The 20,480-nt window shown below is 39.5% G+C and overlaps 1 protein-coding gene and 2 pseudogenes across 1 annotated transcript; 2 read left to right on the forward strand and 1 right to left on the reverse strand.

Moving 5' to 3' along the window:
• Window positions 1–20,480, reverse strand: part of LOC134098370 (cytochrome P450 2K1-like) — a 298,065-nt pseudogene that overhangs the window by 256,668 nt on the left and 20,917 nt on the right.
• Window positions 3,204–10,062, forward strand: LOC134098245 (cytochrome P450 2K1-like; annotated as a pseudogene).
• Window positions 12,805–14,179, forward strand: LOC134098247 (cytochrome P450 2K3-like). The gene is made up of 4 exons (XM_062551256.1): window positions 12,805–13,014; window positions 13,180–13,342; window positions 13,567–13,716; window positions 14,025–14,179. Exons 1-4 carry the CDS (start codon window positions 12,805–12,807, stop codon window positions 14,177–14,179), a joined length of 678 nt encoding a protein of 225 aa, XP_062407240.1.

Here is a 20,480-nt window from a genome sequence, read left to right on the forward strand (position 1 = left end):
ATATCGCAATATATAGGCTATCGTTATCGCGATAGGCTGCAATGTATATCGCAATATAGATTTTAGGCCACTGAAACAGTCCTGACAAGCCTTTCATTGGGAATTCACCAAAGCATTTTCGAAGAATCGAAACTCATGCTCTCCTCATAAAAAAAACAAAAAAGTGATTCTCCCTTGACGCAACTTATAATGAGCGACAGCTGCTTTTGACTACAGGCACAGACACGGCACAGGCTGGGCTGTCTGTGTCTGTGAGGGTGTGTGTAACATGGAACAAGAAGCCAACCGCTGAGCATCTTCTGCAGAGATACTCCACCGCCGCTTTTGATAGCAATCACAACTGTTCGACTCTGTTCAGTTTTACTGTCTGAGACTTAGCCTGTGTATTGTTATCTACTGATTGTACTTTCTACAATAAATCATCATCTAATCGCCGATCCTGATCCAGCAGGCAAGCTTTATGGACCATCTTCAATTCAGACATTAGACATTAGACCTAAAAGACAATGCAAACCACTCGAAGATCCAACACAGTGCAAAGTGCAAACCTTGCATTCAGAGGTGTGGTACTTACCAACATAAGGGTCTGGTGCATGATCCAAACATTGCTCTTACACCCTCTAAAAATCATCATGCCACTGACCAAGATAAACCTGGTCTATAGAGAATGGCACATATAAAGCACAGCTGAAGATGCAGTGTCACAAGATGTGCAAAGTGCAAAATCTCTAAACCACATTTTCTACTGTATATCTAGCCAGCATCAATTATACAGCGCTGTCAATCCCTACAGGTCATGTAAAAGCAGCGCAGCAGCAGCAGATATAATTCTAGATCTGTAACTCAAACAACAGGTAAACAAGGGCAGTTAATTTACATCTCTTATCAATGATCTTGACAGCTGTCATGAATACAGGCCTATTTCCCAAAATGAGCAGTCTTCTTTCTCCTAAAAAGATGGCTTCATATTACTGTATTAGTCTGAAATTAGTCTGATAGTGTCTAAAAGCCTATCTTTGTAGTAAAACTATTTTAACTGATACATTGATACTAAACATAGGCTCACAGAAGTGGTGATGATTACAAAATAGAGGTAATAATGTCATGTTACCATGTACTTGAGACACAGAGGCTATATTGTAGTTGTTTTGAAGCAGGTAAAGGGAAGTAGGGCAGTGAAGTTTGGTGGAACATTCAAATATGTTCACGTGATTGAGTCATGACTAAGCAGCGCAATGTAGTGGCAGTAAGGCGCTATGTATTTGAGAAAGCAAAGAGTTGCTGTGTGTCATTAGCACAACTCTTTCCTCACAAACATTCACCCTTGTTAACAACAATGTTTTTAAGCTTGTCTCAGAATGAGCATTATCTACAGACACACTGAAATATTTCACATAGCATAGGCATACTCTACTGCCTTTATTCCTACTGTAGCCAGTTTTGAGATGCTTGATTTGAGCCCATCTCCTCCTCATCTGCACTTGGGTCTGTAAGAAAATAGCCTCTGTCCTCGATCTGAGCATTCCTCCTGAGTTTCGTCCTTGTGTTACACCTTTTAGCTTATTAGATGGGACAACTAATTCTTTATAGCCTGGGGGAAAGCCAGTGGGCTCATCTTCCCTACACCATGTCTCCTGTCAAATTAATACATCAATAAAATTCTGAATCGTTCATGGAGTCAGTGTCCACAATGGCTGCTCTCTGACAGTCTTGAGTGCTATCCTCATGGCTTTGACAGTAGTTCAGATACAGTAGCATCTGCTATTCTTTCTGTAAATATCGACATAAGATTATTAGTCATCACACAATGTATGTGTGTGTAGGTGTGTGTGTGTGTGTGTGTGTGTGTATGTGTGCGCGCGTGTGTGTGCGCGCGCAAGTGCGTGCTTTGGTGCTGCAAAACCAAAAGAGGTATATAGTTATGATTGCGTATCTGTATCCACATGATAAAATGTATGACAAGAGTTCTGGCTTCATATTATATATATATTTTTACAAATACTTCTATTTTTCAACACAGAAGGTACTTTCTGCTGACTGGAGGCGTTTCCAAACCAAAGGGAAGCCTCAGATTCATCAGAATAATATTTTTTGCATCATATTGGGTCACATTGTGGGTTAGCAACCTCAAGTTTTCCTGTTTTTAACACTTACAGTAGATTCACACCTTTGAGTAAAAAAAAAAAAACAGTAAATGAGAGAGTAAAAGGGTTAAGGAGTCATCCTCTGACGTACATGTTATTGTGTGGGTGTGTGTCTGTGTGTGTCTGTGTGCATGTGAGTGTGTGTGTGTTTCATTAGGGCCCGAGCACCGAGGTGCGGCTGCTGAAGCAGTTTTGTTTTGTTACTATATTATTTATTTTGAGGGACAACTCTGGTCATCTTGAGACAAAATTGGGATAGGGATGGGGAATCTACAACATGTGCAAAACAGGAATCTATCAGTATGTGCACAATCATCTGTGGTATAACCTTTGGAAGACATTTACATACGGCTTTCTCATAGTGTGAAACAACAGATAGTACACAGAGTTTGATATTTCAAAATCAATCCCCTATTCAACAAGGTTTGGATAAACTCAGTATGTCCCGTTCTAGCTGCATTTCCTCCTCATCTACGCATCCTTGTGTGCTCACTTTACACATCCATTAGTCCTGAGTTCCTTCCACTCTCCTACTCCAAAGAAGACTTTCCGGAGCATAAAGTAAATAAAAACTAAATATCTTCATAAATTCATAATTTGTGCTTTCCTTTAGTGTCTTAAATCCATGGATTTAAATTAATGTCAATGTCAAATTTATTTGTATAGCACAATTTACAGACGGCTGAGCCGCACCAAAGTGCTTCACAGTAAAGTGCAAAAATGCAGAGAGTGAGTAAAAAGAAACACACATTTAGTTAAAAAGATAAAATGAAACAAATAAAACAAAAGGAGAGATATCAAAAGGTAACCATGGGACACTGTAAACAGGTGCTTAAAAGAAGGGGAACCCTAATTAAAAGCAAGTGCAAAGAGATGGGTTTTTAACAGGGATTTAAAACTGTGCACTGACTGGGCCGCACGGATGTGGAAGGGGAGGCAGTTCCAGAGACTAGGGGCTGCGACTGCAAATGCTCTATCCCCCTTAGTTTTTAACCTGGTCCTGGGCACTTCCAGAAGCAGCTGGTCAGCTGACCGCAGTGCTCTGGAGGGGATGTGGTGATGGAGGAGATCAGAAAGGTAAGTGGGGGCCAGACCATGGAGGGATTTAAATACAGTCAGTAGGAGTTTGAAGTCTATGCGGTAGCGGATGGGTAGCCAGTGGAGTGATGCAAGGACCGGGGTGATATGTTCGCGCTTTTTTGTACAGGTGAGTAGTCGGGCAGCTGAGTTCTGCACTAACTGTAGGCGGCGGAGTTGAGATTGGTCAATGCCGGTGTAAAGAGCATTGCAGTAGTCCAGTTGTGAAGTGATGAATGCATGGATAACTCTCTCCAGAGCACTGCGGGGCAGGTAGGCTTTGGTCTTGGCTAGGGTTCGTAGGTGGAAAAAGCTTTTCCTAACCACTGCACTGACCTGCTGCTCGAACTTGAAGGCACTGTCAAAGATCACCCCCAGATTTCTGACAGAGGGCCTTATGTTCAATCAGGAGGACGCACAGGTGCAGCAGGGTTTTCAGGTGCTGCGTCTGCTGATCCATTACACTCATACCGTCAGTGATTCTAACACTTGTTGTCACATTCAGCAGACATCTCCTATCCTTATTCTGTGAGTACACAGTCCTGGCTCTATAACTGCAAACATCTCCTTATATCCACCTTATTCCTTAATCCAGAAATATGTATCATTCCGATACTGTTTTCAACTTCCGTTCATTCTGTTTACATGTGCGTTCTCGCTAACTAGAATATGCTTCAACTTAGATTTATTTTGAAAAGTTGACAATTCTGCCCTCAGCATGGATATACTACATCATATATAACATATATAAAATAAAAAAAGTTTACTTTTATGTGCGTTATGATATGATAAGCACTGTCAACCGTCACGTTAAAATAGATACAATGCAGCTTCGCCGGAAATAGATAACCGTTTTCGATGTCATGGCGACCCCCATTGTTGGCTGCGGAATATCGTGAATACGTAACTGCAAACATCTCCTTATAATCCGTTAACTCCTTATTCTGTGAGCACACAGACCTGGCTCTATAACTGCAAACAAACATTGGAGCAAGCCTTTGCCCCAAACATCACACAATTGTTTCAGCCAATCACTGAAAGGGGAGATGGGAGTTTGGGGAAATCAAAGGGGAGTTTGGGTAGGGGTGTGATGGACGACTGTCACTACATTGAGTATGCGCTCTGAATGCCAAACCAACCAGCTTTGTTCTCTGGTGTTGCGGCAAGCTACAGGTTTGGTGCCCCGGAGACCATGGTGGGGTAACTGCTCTCTCCCTTCACTACCAGGGGATTAGTGAGTTTAGTCTTTGGTGTTTTGCTGGTTAAAATATCAATGAATGTCTGATACCTTTAACTGAGCTATCTAGCACAATGCAACCATCTAGTGGTGGTAAGATGCTTTGCTTTCCTGTGGTCACAGATCAAACATTCACACAACAACTGAATATGATGTCGGTTGTGTTTTAATAGATTTTAGTAGTTGTGTTTCAAATCATTAGGATTTACCTTCATGGATAGTAAAAATAAAATCAAGATTGTTCATGTTTGATATTTCACAATTCAAAACCAAAACAATAAATCCCATTAAAAATTGATTATTCAAAAGGCAAAAAATATATATCTATGTATCAATACAGACATATTAGCATTTGATTACATGGAAATATACAAAAAAGTAAAAAAGAAAATATACAAGTTATTTCAGAGTGACAGAGTACTAGTGTGAGGCTGAAAATGGATGGTACAGCAACGCTGTCAACATTACAGTGACAGGTAAAAAACATTACAGGAATTAAAAGACATATTTTCCGTCTAGCCAATTAGAAATATTTTATTATGACTATGGCTGTCATAAATCAAACAATATACAGTAGGAGCTGTCATGCACATCAGAATAACCACTGGCACTTAACTACCTACTGAACTGTAAATTAAAATGTGAATGGCAATGTAAATTGCCAGAGGCAGAACACACAGTCCAAACTAAAATAATAATAATATAATAATAATAATACATTTTATTTATATTGCGCTTTACATCAAATCAATGATTTGATGTAAATGTGTAAACCTCTTGCAAATAAAATGTAACCGTATTTGTTTTGTTGTTGTTGTTTGTTTGTTTGTTTTTCTGCAGCTCTACAACATGTTTCCGTGGTTAAAGTCACTGCTGAAGGAGGTATATCATCTCATAAATAATGTTGGAGAGAACTGTAAAGAGATACAGGGTTATATTGAGAACCTGCTGGTGACTTTGAACCCAGAAGACAGCCGAGGCTTCGTAGACTCTTTTCTTATATCCCAGTAGAACATTGAGGTAGTGTAGGCCTATTATATAGAGAACTGACAGAGTAACCTCTAATTTAGAAAGTAAAACATTAACAATTGAAACTTGTTAATTGAAACTTCCAGACATCTGGCCAGAAGGACACCCTGTTCCATCAAGAGAATCTGATATTTAGCGTAGGCAACCTTTTTTCAGCCGGCACTGACACCACTGGAACCACATTGCGCTGGGGACTGCTACTTATGGCCAAACATCCCCACATACAGAGTAAGAGGAACACCCCACTCAAAGCTCTCCAGTGCCATCCATTGCATTCTATTGCATTCAGCGAATGAAAGTATGAAAAATTAGCTTTTATCCTGCAAACTTGGACTTTTACCAAAATGTTTAAGCAAAGCCACCATGCAATATGGCTTTTGCATTTTACTTTTAAGTATGACACAGAAGTTTATAAGACCTTAAAGGGATATTCCGCCATTTTTGGAAATACGCTCATTTTCCACCTCCCCTCGAGCAAAACAATCGATATTTACCTTGTTCCCGTTCATCCAGCCATTCTGTGAGTCTGGCGATACAACTTTTAGCTTCAGCCTAGCATAGATCATTGAATCGGATTAGACCATTAGCTTCTCGCCTGCTAGCTTCATGTTTAAAAGTGACTAAGATTTCTAGTAATTTTCCCATTTAAAACGTGTCTCCTCTCAAGTTAGAAAGTGCAATAAGACCAACTGAAAATTAAACCTGCTGTTTTTCTAGGCTGATTTGACATGGAACTACACTCTCATCTGGCGTAATAATCAAGGCAACTTGCAAACTACTGGCACTACTACTGCTTGTTGTCTATGGGGACTATTTTCAGATGCTGCGTACGATATCACTGCGCCTATGGTACGTTTGCAAGTTGCCTTGATTATTACGCCAGATGAGAGTGTAGTTCCATGTCAAATCAGCCTAGAAAAACGGCAGGTTTCATCTTCAGTTGGTCTTATTGCACTTTCTAACTTGAGAGGAGACACGTTTTAAATGGGAAAATTACCAGAAATCTTAGTCACTTCTAAACATGAAGCTAGCAGGCAAGAAGCTAATGGTCTAATCCGATTCAATGATCTATAGGCTGAAGCTAAAAGTTGTATCGCCAGACTCACAGAATGGCTGGATGAACGGGAACAAGGTAAATATCGATTGTTTTGCTCGAGGGGAGGTGGAAAATGAGCGTATTTCCAAAAATGGCGGAATATCCCTTTAAGGAACTAATATTGTGATCAAATTCAGTGCAGGCTAAAATCAACATTTGTTCATGCAGTGTTTCTGTAAATGGGACACAACAAGCCATACACTATTTCCATCCAATCAGCACTGTATGAAGCGTGTATTCTGATTGGCTATTGAGCTCATCAATCAACAACTATTTAGCAGAAACAAGTTCTGCACTGTACTGACTTGAATCTTGATTTGAGAATTTTATTGTTCATCAAATGTAGAGCGAGTTCATGAAGAGATCGACAGGGTGATCGGTCGCAGCCAACCTTTGCATGAGTATAGGAAGAATCTGCCGTACACCCACGCTGTGATCCATGAGATCCAGAGATTCGCCAACATCTTCCCCTTAAATCTTCCTCACATCACAAGTTGTGATGTGCATTTCCAGGGATTCTTCATTAGAAAGGTTTGGACTTGTTGATGTTAAATGTTGATGTTTGAGGGCAAATTAGTGTAGCCATGTAATGTAACCTGTGATCATGTAGGCTACACACTCAATGTATAATCAACACAATGGCTCTGTTTGAAACAGTATAACCTCTGCCTTTTGATATTTGGCCCCAATATCCGGGCTTATTTTCTTGTTCACATCATCAGTTGTAGTTGTCATTTCATCATCCATAATCAATGACATTAGATAGACTAACACAAGAACAGGGCTATTTGAAACTATTTGACGCATCACTCCATCTGTTCATGAATGTGTATATGGGGCATTTGGTTGAATGTAATGGTTTGGCAAATTACTAGTCAGATATTTACCAGATACGTTTACTTTGACAACCTCAGAAGTGTAGGATTTTGCCTGGTCATCTACTAGTTCTCACTAATTTTTTGAATTGTTTTACCAGAACTTGTTTTAAAAGTCAGATCAAATTGTTGTTGAAAGGGAACAAACATTCAGGAATTACTCCTTTAAATACAGTATAAATCCCATGCCATCCTCTGTCTCTATCACCAGGGCACCAGTGTGATTCCTCTGCTCACCTCAGTGTTGAGGGATGAATCTGAATGGGAGAAACCGTACCTCTTCTACCCAGAACACTTCCTAGATGACATGGGGCACTTCGTCAAAAGGGACGCTTTCCTGCCTTTCTCTGCAGGTGTGCTTTTTCATTGGTGCTCAACTCTATCGGCTTTTGTGTGTTTGTTTGTTTGTTGTTAACACCAATGGAGGCTAATGGAGTAGAGGGTTGTCATTTCCCAGACATTCTGTATGACAGTACAATATGTTGAAAGAATCAGAATTCTTTATCAGCTTTATTGGTCAGGTTTGCATAAACAAACAAGGAAGTTGAGGGGAGGTCAGTTCCAATAATCCTCTCTGCAGCCCTAATTGTCTGTCGTAGTCTGGCCCTGTCCTGTTTGGTGGCTGACCCAAACCAGACAGTGATGGAGATGCAGATGACAGACTGAATGATGAATGATTAGAAATTGGTCAGCAGCTCCTTAGGCAAATTAAACTTCCATAGCTGTCTCAGGAAGTATATAGCCTCTGCTGGGCCTTTTTCTGGATAGCGTCAATGTGGGGAGACCATTTTAGGTCCTGTGAGATGGTTGATCCCAGGAGCCTAAAGGAATCCACATTGGACACTGTGTCGTTCTGAATGATTCTAATGGATGGATGGATGACTGCTTTTATGCCAAATAACTGTTGACTTGGTTTGGTTAATTTTATACAGGGTTAATGTTCACTGCAGTCTAGTCAGTGGCCAAAACAGAACGAACAGGACGTTCTTCCTAATGACCTTAACCCTTCACTTCTAACATGAGGCAGTGTGTGAACTGGCATAACTGACTACATCTGCCCTGACTGTGAACTTCATGTCATTGGGCATGTGAAGAAATAAACTCTGCAGTGAGGTCCACTGGGCTTCACAATAATCTGAATTAAATGGGCAAATTATGATTTGGTTTTGGCTTTTATGTGTACGTTTTTAGCCTGTACTTTAGACTAGGGCAAAAACCTTCTCTAAAATGTTGGTGTGACGCACTTAACACTAGGGTTGGGTATCGAGAATCGAGAATCGATGGGAACCGGGACTAGCTTTCCAATTCTCCCGGAATCGTTCAAAAGTTTAAATTTAAATTCCTAGTATCGATTCCCAGTAGGGGTGGGAATTGGCAAAAAAATTAAGATTCGATACTATTGCGATATTTGGGCCACAATTCGATAATATTGCGATTCTTAACATATTGCGATACACCAAGTATTGCAATTCGATTTTGCGATATATTGCTATTCATGTCTCTCATATTATTCTAAGTCATTACAAAAAATTAGGAAAATAACACTGTTCAACTTACTTTGCAATGGCATGGTGCATGTCAAGGTCCTTACTATTCACTTCTTGTTGAAAACCAAAATACACCCACCTTTTTCGATGTGAAAGTAGTGTAGAGTGTTGTGTACAACAGGTTGTGATTGTGAAGCCATTTTCATTTATTATTGCTGTTGAATGCACAATGAAGCACCACAACACGTGCCCCCCTTATAAGCGTAATAAGCTAATTTAATGTGATCAGAGTAAACCCTGAGTAAACTCGACTCAAATAAAAGTCAAATGGATAATTAAATTATATAATTAAGTATTGCGATACTTTGAGCTACAAGTATCGATTTAATTGTGTGCACAAAATATTGCGATACTGAACAGAATCGATTTTTTCCCCCACCACTAATTCCCAGTCTGCGAAACGGAAGAAGCCGCTAAACACCAACGAAGAAGGTGTTTGCATAACCGAGCTGAGGCAACAAGACAACAGTTCATAGATTTGATATTTATATTGTAGTTGAAAACAGCCCTGTGAGAAATTTAAAGTAAAGTTCATAAAAAGTAAAAAGTTCATGGAATTAAAATTGATGGAGAAGATCAGACTATGTCATTCAGAAAGACCGTTGGTTAGCTAGCTCATTTAAAATATTCAAGCTTTTTTGACCCTGCTTCTTACAAGAATCGGAATCGAGAATCGTTAGGAACCGGAATCAAAACAACGAATCGAAATCGGAATCGGAATCGTTCAAATTCAAACGATACCCAACCCACTTAACACATGCAAGAGATGGTCAATTGGCATGTTTACTGCTTTGAATGCTAAATGGAAATGCTCTGGAGAGCAGGAAAGGCCAAAACAGAAACCCCCAAAACATTCTTCTCTCTCTCAGGACGCCGAGTGTGTGCGGGAGAGGCTCTGGCCAAGATGGAGCTCTTCCTCTTCTTCACCGCTCTTCTTCAGCGCTTCTGTTTCACTCCTCCTCCTGGAGTCTCTGAGGAAGAGCTGGACCTCACGCCAGTCCTGGGATCCACCCTCAACCCTTCCCCCCACAAGCTGTGTGCCGTCAGCCGCTCCTGAGGATCACTTTTATGAGAAATGTGTTTATTCTGTGTTCTGGTGAGCCAAAGACAACTTTCCACCCAGGTGGACAATTAAAGACTTATTCTATTCTATTCTATTCTGGCAAGCAGCTGTCAGTTTTTGTTAAAAAAAAGGATGATATAGAAACATATTGTGAAGACATAACTGTTTTGACATAATGTCAGATACAACAGTGCTTCGTTATTATACTCGGCATGCATCATCTGTCAGATCACCCAAAAATAATGTCATGATCTTTTGTAAGTAGTAGTCTATAGTAATCACTTGTATTAATCTTGTTTTATTGAATGTTTAAGAGAAAGGAGTTACTGCAGCCTGAGGTTGACTTTAGTCAGTTATTTTATATTTGACCTTTTCAGAATTTAACCTTTGATTAGGGTCACTAAAACCCTCAAGAACAAAATAAAAAGTAACTTGTGAAACCCACAAGCCCCCAAATTAGACACATAGGGCCCCTTACTATCATCTATATTCTGTCACCTGTAGCTGTGCTACGTCTGGTTAGTGCAATGCTGCCCTCTAGTGACACCGAGGCGCTCTTGCTTTATTCATGACTCGTGCCTGAAGCAACGCTTCTCCTGCTCCGTGTTCTGATTTTAAACCTGCTTGACTTGCTGAATCCCAATTCAACCGGACACACAGCCAGGCGTTGAAGTTTTTTTTTACAGTTGCGTTATGATTCAGCACAAAAACGGAAGCTTTTGTGTTCCCCTTTGTGTTTACTTTTTACACACCACTTGGTGTCATTGGTTTCATATGGATCACACTTCACAATCACTGATATTACACCTAAAATTCAGAGGCATACAGTTTATTTATCAAACAACAAAATTATATTGCACAGGCATCAGAGTACACTGTACTACTCATAATTAGAGTTTGAAGAAGACCTCTGCTTTGCCATCCTCTACAGCCTGAAAGAACAGTGGGTAATCGTGTAAGGCAAATGACAGGCCATTACCAAAAGGAAGACTACAGAGTTTCATCATTGATACTGAAAGGCTGACGGGTCTTTTTTTTTTTTAAACAAGAAAAAAAAGAAAGGTAGTTATGTTGGTGAAATTAAATTCCAATTGTCAAAATGGACACATTAGTTCTAGTGGTTTTGACATTCTTTGCAGTTAAAATAAAGAGTTATTAGTACATTATACCATTGTTGTGTCCTTAACAGGCATACTACAGATAATTATCAAAAGCATGTCTATACAAGTGGAAGATAAAATGTCTAGGCATGCAAGTGGAGGATGATTTGCAGCAATATTGAATATGCTTGTACATTTGAATGCCTTTGTTGTTAGTGTTTGTCACGATGGCAAATTGTTTGCTTATTAACAGGCTGTAAGTTTTTGTTTTACATGTTTTAAATGACTGTAATCCACAAAAATACACTGTAATTCAGTAGAATGTAAGTTGGGATGTAATGAATACTTTTCTAGTCACTCTTCTACTGAGTCACGCCTTCCGAGAGAGGTCAGTGATAGTCAATACGATAGTTCTATGTTCTACAGTATGTGGTATGTTACTTTAGTAGCCTAATGACAATGACTGTGCACTGCAAATAGCAAAAATATGAAGTTACTCACAACGATTTTTTGTGAGACATTTTTTTTGACTCTCAGTCCAGTATCTATTTTTGGGAGTACTTCTACTTGAGCCATTATAATACAGTAATAAAGTGACATTTTTACTTGAGTATGTTTGTGTTTATTAAGCCTACAGTACCACTGATGTTCTAATTAAGAATCTTTGATGCCGCATAGCAGTGTGTAATATGACTGCTGCATAGAATTGTCACGTCGTATGTGAAGAAAATAAAATATGGCTCCCCATATTCCCCCCAACCCCACCACCGATTACTTCTTATATCCTCTCCCTTTGGTGATACAAATGTACAATGTGCAACAACTAAAATGTGCACAAAATGCAAATGTACAATGTGCACCCAATACATTATGTACATTTTTGTCATACACAGTACTGTCCTTGTCCTTGTGTTTATCATGGTGACTATGACTGTCATAAATCAAACAATATACAGTAGGAGCTGTCTTAACAACTGCACTTCAGAATATCCACTAGATGGCACTTGCCAGAGGCAGAACACACAGTCGAAACCAAAATGTTATTGTGTTAGTACAAACATGTGTGCACTGCTACTCTACACCCTGGAGGATGTGTATTTAGCAGTAAGCATTAAACCAAGTAAGAGATTTTAAGATCATCCTAGTTGTTCATGATTCAGAAAATGTGTCAAGGTTCTGTGGGAATTGTTAACTTCTAGTCTCTTACATAAAAAATAATAGGTGAGGAAATGTTTGTGGCCTCAATCAATCAGAATGTGCTAAGAAGATGATTTTTTATAAAACTTGACTCATTGCAGTGCTCCCAGCACTAGACCTGCCCACTGAGGACCTGTGCATCTTCCCCACAGTTTTTAAACACCTACTGTACAGTACCTGATCATCCATTAGCTCTTGTCATGTAAAAGGACTGTCTGTCTAAATGTGAGGTATTGTTTGTTGAGGAATTGTGTATCTTGAACTTATTTTCTAGTGCTTTGACCGTTCCTGCCTGGCTTGCTTGGATTACAATTTGGATTATTCTTCCTGTCAGTTGGATCACTTCTGTTTTGACCTACAGTATCTTATATTTGGAGACCCGGCTTGAATGTGCAATTGTTATTCAGAAACATAGTTTTCCTGGAAGCAGGTGTGCACCATGGTTTTACTTGAGGCCAAAGGGCTTCTCCTGGTCTCTAGCGCATTCCCTCTGCTGGCTGCTGTGCTGTTGTTGCTGTTGGTCTATCTTTGCTCCACTGGTGTGAGCAAGCCAAGGAATGGAACGCAACCTCCAGGACCCAAGCCACTGCCTCTTCTGGGTAACCTGCTGCAGCTGGATCTGAAGAAGCTCCATGAGTCGTTATGTGAGGTTAGCGCCACAAATCTTACTGCTGTTTACCGCTGTGTCTTTATTATTGTGTGCATGGCCTTGCATCATTTAATAGTATCTAAGGTAGTATGATTATTGGATGACACTGGATGTGTATGTCTGGTGTGTCTTCAACTAACTGCTTATTGCTGTTGATGCCTATAGCTCTCCAAGAAGTATGGGTCTGTCTTTACAATTCACTTTGGGCCTAAGAAAGTGGTTGTCCTAGCTGGATACAAGACTGTTAAACAGGCCCTTGTGAACCATGCAGAAGAGTTTGGGGACAGAGATATCTATCCTATGTTTCATGATATCAACAAAGGACAAGGTGAGGCAGAGACATCGGAGTCGATTTTTTTGTTTATCATGAAAAATTGTAATAAAATAAGTGATTTTCATGAAAAATTACTACTAAATTATTTAATGGCATGTACAAATTATTATATGAGCCTTTAATAATAAAGCAGCATATTTTCTACCTGTGTTTTTGACCTGTTCTGTCCTGTGTGCTTGCATGCCATGGTGCCCACGTTAATACTCTATACGATACAGGAATTATATTTTCCAATGGAGAGAACTGGAAAACAATGAGACGTTTTGCCCTCACAAACTTGCGAAACTTTGGGATGGGCAAGAGAAGGACTGAGGAACAAATTCTAGATGAGACACGACACCTGATAGAAGTATTTGAAAAATTAGAGGGTAAGACAAACACAAGCCTATGTAGCTTTTTAACTATAGCAGTATTTTGTCGATTTTAATCATGTCTTACTCATATGCAGGCAGCCTACCCTCACTGCTCTTGAGTTACCTTAACCTGCTTATGTTATATCTTCAACAACCAAATCTTTAGCTTGCTAATAATGACCAAAATCATTAGTCTCAGATAGTTTGATATTTAAAATATGGGTTGCAAATAAATTAAAATTGTGTCGACTATGAACTCTCTGAGCATACATATTTTAAAAAGAAAAGCTCTTACTAATAACTTTTTTGTTTACAAAATGAAGGTACAGCATTTGATACGACTCAGCCAGTGAACTGTGCCGTATCTAACATCATCAGTGCCATTGTATATGGCAGCAGGTTTGAGTATGACGACCCCAGGTTTAAGGACATGGTCAAAAGAGCCAGCGACAACTTTGTTGATCTGGGGTTATTTTAATTCCAAAGGCCAAGGGGACTTTATCAGGGTGCATAGTGTCCTGGATCCATGAATTAACTGGCCTTTAAAAATAAAAATCTGCCTGCCTCTATGGGAATTTAACATGGGTGTTCCAATACTTATGACCACTGTATTTTAAGGAGAACATTTATTTATTTACATTATTCATTCACAAAGAAAATTGATGTCCTTAAAGGAATATTTCCTCTTTTTTTCATTTAAGGCATTAAGATCAATTTCCAAAAGATGATTTTATATTGTCAACTTTAGCATGTGTTCCAATACTTTTGGAGGGCACGGTGTATACTATATTGCCTAAAGTATTGGGTCACCTGCCTTGACCCCCACATGAACTTCAGTCACATCATATTCTTAATTCATAGGGTTTATTATGATGTTGGTCCACTCTTTGCCGCTACAACAGCATCAACTCTTCGGGGAAGGCTTTTCGCAAGGTTTAGGAGTATGTTGATGGGAATTTTTGACCTTTCTTTCAGAAGCACATTGGTGAGGTCACACACTATTGTTGGACGAGGAGGCAGGCTTTCAGTCTGCGCTCTAATTCTGCACTCTAATTCATCCCAAAGGTGTTCTGTTGGGTTGAGGTCAGGACTCTGTGCAGGCCAGTCAAGTTCATCCACACCAAACTCTGTCATCCATGTCTGTATGGACCTTGCTTGGTTCACTGGTACACAGTCATGTTGGAACAGGAAGTGGCCATCCCCAAACTGTTCCACAAAGTTGGGAGCATGGAATTGTCCAAAATCTCTTGCTTAATGCTGAAGTATTTAGAGTTCCTTTCACTGGAACTAAAAGGCCAAGCCCAGCTCGGGAATGGCCCCTTCCTGTTCCAACATGACTGCACTAGTGCACAAAGCAAGGTCCATAAAGACATGGATGACAGAGTTTGGTGTGGATGAACTTGATTGGTCTGCACAGAGTTTGATGTGGATGAACTTGATTGGTCTGCACAGAGTCCTGACCTCAACCCAACAGAACACCTTTGAGATGAATAAGAGCGCAGACTGAGAGCCAGTCTCCTCATCCAACATTAATGTGTGACCTTATAAATGCGCTTCTGGGAGAATGCTCAAAAATTCGCTTCACAGAAGAGTTGAAGCTGTTATGGGTGCAAAGGGTGGACCGACGTCATATTAAATCCTATGGATTACGAATAGGATGTGACTGAAGTTCATATGGGGGTCAAGGCAGGTGACCCAATACTTTTGGCAATACACACAGTGGGAAGCACATGTATTTGATACCATGCTAAAGTTGACTAAAAAGAGGAATAAAAAATCATCAATTGACAATTGATCTTAATGCCTTAATTAAAAAAATGGGTAAAAATCAAACCGCTGACACCAATTTTCTTTGTGATTGAAGAATGTATCGTAAATAAATAAATAAATGTTCTTCCTAAAATACAGGGGGGCATAAGTATTTGACCTCTATCTTAGATTCACATAGGAGTAGGAGGATTTTGTATATGTTTTTAAATATACAATTCCAAAGGCCAAGGGAACTTTATCAGGATGCGTAATATCCTGGATCCATGAAATAGCAGGCCTTTAAAAATAAAAACAAATACAAAAATCCTCCTGCCCCTATGGGAATTTAGGAGTCAAATACTTGTGCCCCCTGTATTTAAAGGAATAGTTTGGTATTTTACACTTTACGAGTGTTTGACACAGAAATATCGAAGATTGAGCCTGTTTCTGCAATTTGCGCTGCTTTAGAATCTTCTCTCTATGGCTTCAGCATTGCTCGCTACAGGCATGGTCTATTCTGTCCTCATTTGCATGCTAGGCAATACAGAAAACGGGCTTAAAGTGTAAAATACCGAACTATTCCTTTAAGGAAGAACTTTTATTTATTTACGATACAGTTTTCAATCAAGAAAATTAGTGTCCTTAGCGGTTTGATTTTTAAATTTTTTTTTTTCATTAAGGCATTAAGATCAATTGTCAAATGATGATTTTATATTCCTCTTTTTAGTCAACTTTAGCATGGTATCAAATACATGTGCTCCCCACTGTATATATACTGTATATTTTGATTGGAAAATCATGTGGGAAAGCCCCCACAAATGGTAAGACCACAGAAGTCTACAACAATTAGGGGCTTGTTGCTTTTAGAAATGCATCCTAAAAAAATGAAACATGGAATTGTGTGATGTATGTTGATTTCCTGTCTGATAATGTTCATGAAAAATAGTGCGTTCATGCAGCTAGGAAGTGGGAAGATTCCCACTTCTCAACTCCACAGAGAGCGTTCACTATGTTCAGTGACATCAAAAAATTTTCCTGGGAGCTTTCCCAAAGCCCACACTTCAAACTGGGAAATTCCCAGTTCAGCTGTGACATACGCCCCCTAAACTCTATAATTCTCCCACATCCCAGTTGCTCATGAACGCACCAAAAAACAGACTCATATCCAAGCTTTTAATCTTAAATAAAATGTTGTTTTACAGAGTCCTTAAAGAAGAACCCTCTGACCAGCATGACAAACCAGCAGGAGGCTGAACGGGCATTGGGAAAATGGTTCATTGGGGCAAGGGACTGGGGAGGGCTGAGAGCAGCCAGAGTGGCAAAGTGATTGGCTTACCGTAGATTAACTTCAGTTATTGTTGTTGTAACCAGTTTGTTTTGTGTTGGAATTTATTAAATGATGATTATTAAATGTGGAAAAAGAAAATTAGGCTGCTCTTTCTGCTGTGGAAGTGTCTAATGTTATTTTCTGGGGAATTACAGTACAAATGGGTCTAGTTTTGGATTGGTATTTACAGCATATGTTGTAAACATTGGGATTTTAATGATATTTTATTGTAAATGTCGGTGCCATATGAAATTGAAGACAGGACCAATATCTTTTATGCATTGCCCAGCTTGTCCCTACTTAATAACTATCATGTGGTACCCATGTAGAACCCAGGTAGAATTTAAGGCTGGGGCCCCAGATGGGTCCATTGTTTGTTGCCCATTTAGTACCCAAATAAATCCCAGTGTAATCCTGTATGGAGCCCATGTGGGCAAATGACATGGGGCCACTTTAGAGCCCGCGGACAATCCCACTAAAAAACAGATTTCAACCCATGTGATACCCATGTAGAACCCAGGAAGAATTTAAGGCTGGGGTCAAGATGAGTCCAAGGTGTGCTGCCCATTTGGGACCCAATTCAAACCCAGGGTAATCCTGCATGAAGCCCATGTGGGCAAATGACATGGGGCCACTTTGGAACCCGCGGACAATCCCACAAAAAACCCACATTTCAACCCATGTAGAACCCATGTAGAACCCAGGTAGAATTTAAGGCTGGGGTCAAGATGGGTCCAATGTATGTTGCCCATTTGGGACCCATTTAAAACCCAGTGTAATCCTGCATGAAGCCCATGTGGGCAAATGACATGGGGCCACTTTGGAACCTGCGGACAATCCCACAAAAAACCCACATTTCAACCCATGTGGTACCCATGTAGAACCCAGGTAGAATTTAAAGCTGGGGTCCATATGGGTCCAACGTATGTTGCCCATTTGGGACCCATTTAAAACCCAGTGTAATCCTACATGAAGCCCATGTGGGCAAATGACATGGGGCCACTGTGGATCCTGCGGACAATCCCATATTGGACCCATAATGGCATCACATATGGTACCCACATGGGCCCCACATACGAGTGTTGGCTGGGTAGTCACCATGATAAACATAAGGACAAGGACAGTACTGTGTATGACAAAAATGTACATAATGTATTGGGTGCACATTGTACATTTGCATTTTGTGCACATTTTAGTTGTTGCACATTGTACATTTGTATCACCAAAGGGAGAGGATATAAGAAGTAATCGGTGGTGGGGTTGGGGGGAATATGGGGAGCCATATTTTATTTTCTTCACATACGACGTGACAATTCTATGCAGCAGTCATATTACACACTGCTATGCGGCATCAAAGATTCTTAATTAGAACATCAGTGGTACTGTAGGCTTAATAAACACAAACATACTCAAGTAAAAATGTCACTTTATTACTGTATTATAATGGCTCAAGTAGAAGTACTCCCAAAAATAGATACTGGACTGAGAGTCAAAAAAAATGTCTCACAAAAAATCGTTGTGAGTAACTTCATTTTTTTGCTATTTGCAGTGCACAGTCATTGTCATTAGGCTACTAAAGTAACATACCACATACTGTAGAACATAGAACTATCGTATTGACTATCACTGACCTCTCTCGGAAGGCGTGACTCAGTAGAAGAGTGACTAGAAAAGTATTCATTACATCCCAACTTACATTCTACTGAATTACAGTGTATTTTTGTGGATTACAGTCATTTAAAACATGTAAAACAAAAACTTACAGCCTGTTAATAAGCAAACAATTTGCCATCGTGACAAACACTAACAACAAAGGCATTCAAATGTACAAGCATATTCAATATTGCTGCAAATCATCCTCCACTTGCATGCCTAGACATTTTATCTTCCACTTGTATAGACATGCTTTTGATAATTATCTGTAGTATGCCTGTTAAGGACACAACAATGGTATAATGTACTAATAACTCTTTATTTTAACTGCAAAGAATGTCAAAACCACTAGAACTAATGTGTCCATTTTGACAATTGGAAATGATAGCTTCAGCGAAAGTTCTACTAGGGAGACTCGTAGGGTATCTTTCTTACTCCACTCATTCATTCACGTAACGAATCATAGCCATGTTTACATTTTCGGGGAACACCCCCAATCTACGATTCATTCAATCAGTGCTTATGGCAAGCCCTTTTAACATTTAAACGTTACATTTGATTATCTGGAATTAACATTGTAGATATCAACAACGTCCTTCTGGCTGGTCGCAATTACATTTTGGATAGTTGGAATTGTCATTAAAGATATCTATAACTTAATTGTCACTAGTAGAAACAATAGATAGAGATATCTGTAATTCCGTTTCGAGTAGTCACAATTAAGTTACAGATATCCGCAATCACGTCCCTGAAAACGACATTCAACTCGTCGCACATCCTAAATGATAGTTGCTGATATCTTTAATTCAGTTAAAGATATCTCAAACGTCATAATGACTTTCTTTCTCTACCGCCTTAATCAAAGGAGAAGTGTTATGTCCTTGTTATGAATGGAAGGAGAGAGCAGTCATGGCGTTGGCTGTAATCGAAAAAACCACTAGAAAATGTCATGAAATAGAGCGAGCACTCACACAGGGAATTTGTGGAGAGAGAGAACGTCGTTCTATTGAAAGCTGTGGAAGAAATCTCGGAAGAATTGAACATTTGCTATCACCAGACACAAACGATGAACTGAAAAACAGTTTGGCTCAACTGAAAACGTTAATCGATGCAAATTTTCATGCTGACGAAGACCGACGTTTCTCTGTCCGGCGCATTAGTTCAGGTGAGTCCATGTCGATTTCATTCATTACTATGTTGCTGCCTTTTCTATCCAGTAGGTGTCAGTCCAGGATAAGAAATAAAGCAGTTATTTCTCGTCTGCCTCCTTCAGTAGCCTATACTGCACTAGATCAAAGGTCACTATAATGAGATTAGCCTTATCAGTGTTATTAAAAACAAAACCGAATACGATATTATTTCTGTAGCCTAAGTAGGCTAATTCATCAAAATTAACGTTATTTTGATAGCTCTTAAATGTCTTACATCACTGTTTTGTCCACTTGTCTCAGCAATAAATGCTGTATTTTTGCAATTCCACAAGTCTGTCCATTTCCAGTGTAGCCTAGGCCTATACTGGCCACTTCATGAACAAAATGTAATTTCATTGCATGTATGAGAGTTGATATGATGATATATCCTATGAATTGCAAAAAAATGAACAGTTCAATGCTGCTTAAACACTTAAACTTAGCTGACTTTATCTTTCTGTAGGGAGAAGAGGCCGACCAGCCATTGATGTTACCAGAGAACACATCGAATTTCTGCTGAAGCAAGGCCATACAATTGCGAAAACTGCCGAAATACTGGGATGTTCCTCATCATTTCTGTACAAGAAGTCAAAGTTGATGGGTATACCTGTCAGGAGTATGTTTTCTGCAATAGATGATGGTGAATTAGAACAACATGTGAGGCAACTTCAGAGCCAATATCCTAATTCTGGAAATGAGGTAATTGGTGTTTTTTATATTCCTGCTGTTATTCACACGTGTGCCATTGTTTTGAGAATACCATGTTAATTTTTATTTTTTTATTTTTTTAATCTGTTTCAGATGATAAGAGCCCTGTTGCGCGCTCAGGGTGTGCTTGTTACAAGGTCCAGGGTGCGTGA

Source organism: Sardina pilchardus, chromosome 12, assembly GCF_963854185.1.
Source record: "Sardina pilchardus chromosome 12, fSarPil1.1, whole genome shotgun sequence".
NCBI lineage: Eukaryota > Metazoa > Chordata > Actinopteri > Clupeiformes > Clupeidae > Sardina > Sardina pilchardus.

Coding starts and splice junctions, on each gene's coding strand:
- LOC134098247 (XM_062551256.1), top strand. CDS start 12,805: ATGGTTTTACTTGAGGCCAAAGGGCTTCTCCTGGTCTCTAGCGCATTC. Junction 13,015..13,179: donor TCCATGAGTCGTTATGTGAG/GTTAGCGCCACA, acceptor TGATGCCTATAG/CTCTCCAAGAAGTATGGGTC. Junction 13,343..13,566: donor TGATATCAACAAAGGACAAG/GTGAGGCAGAGA, acceptor TATACGATACAG/GAATTATATTTTCCAATGGA.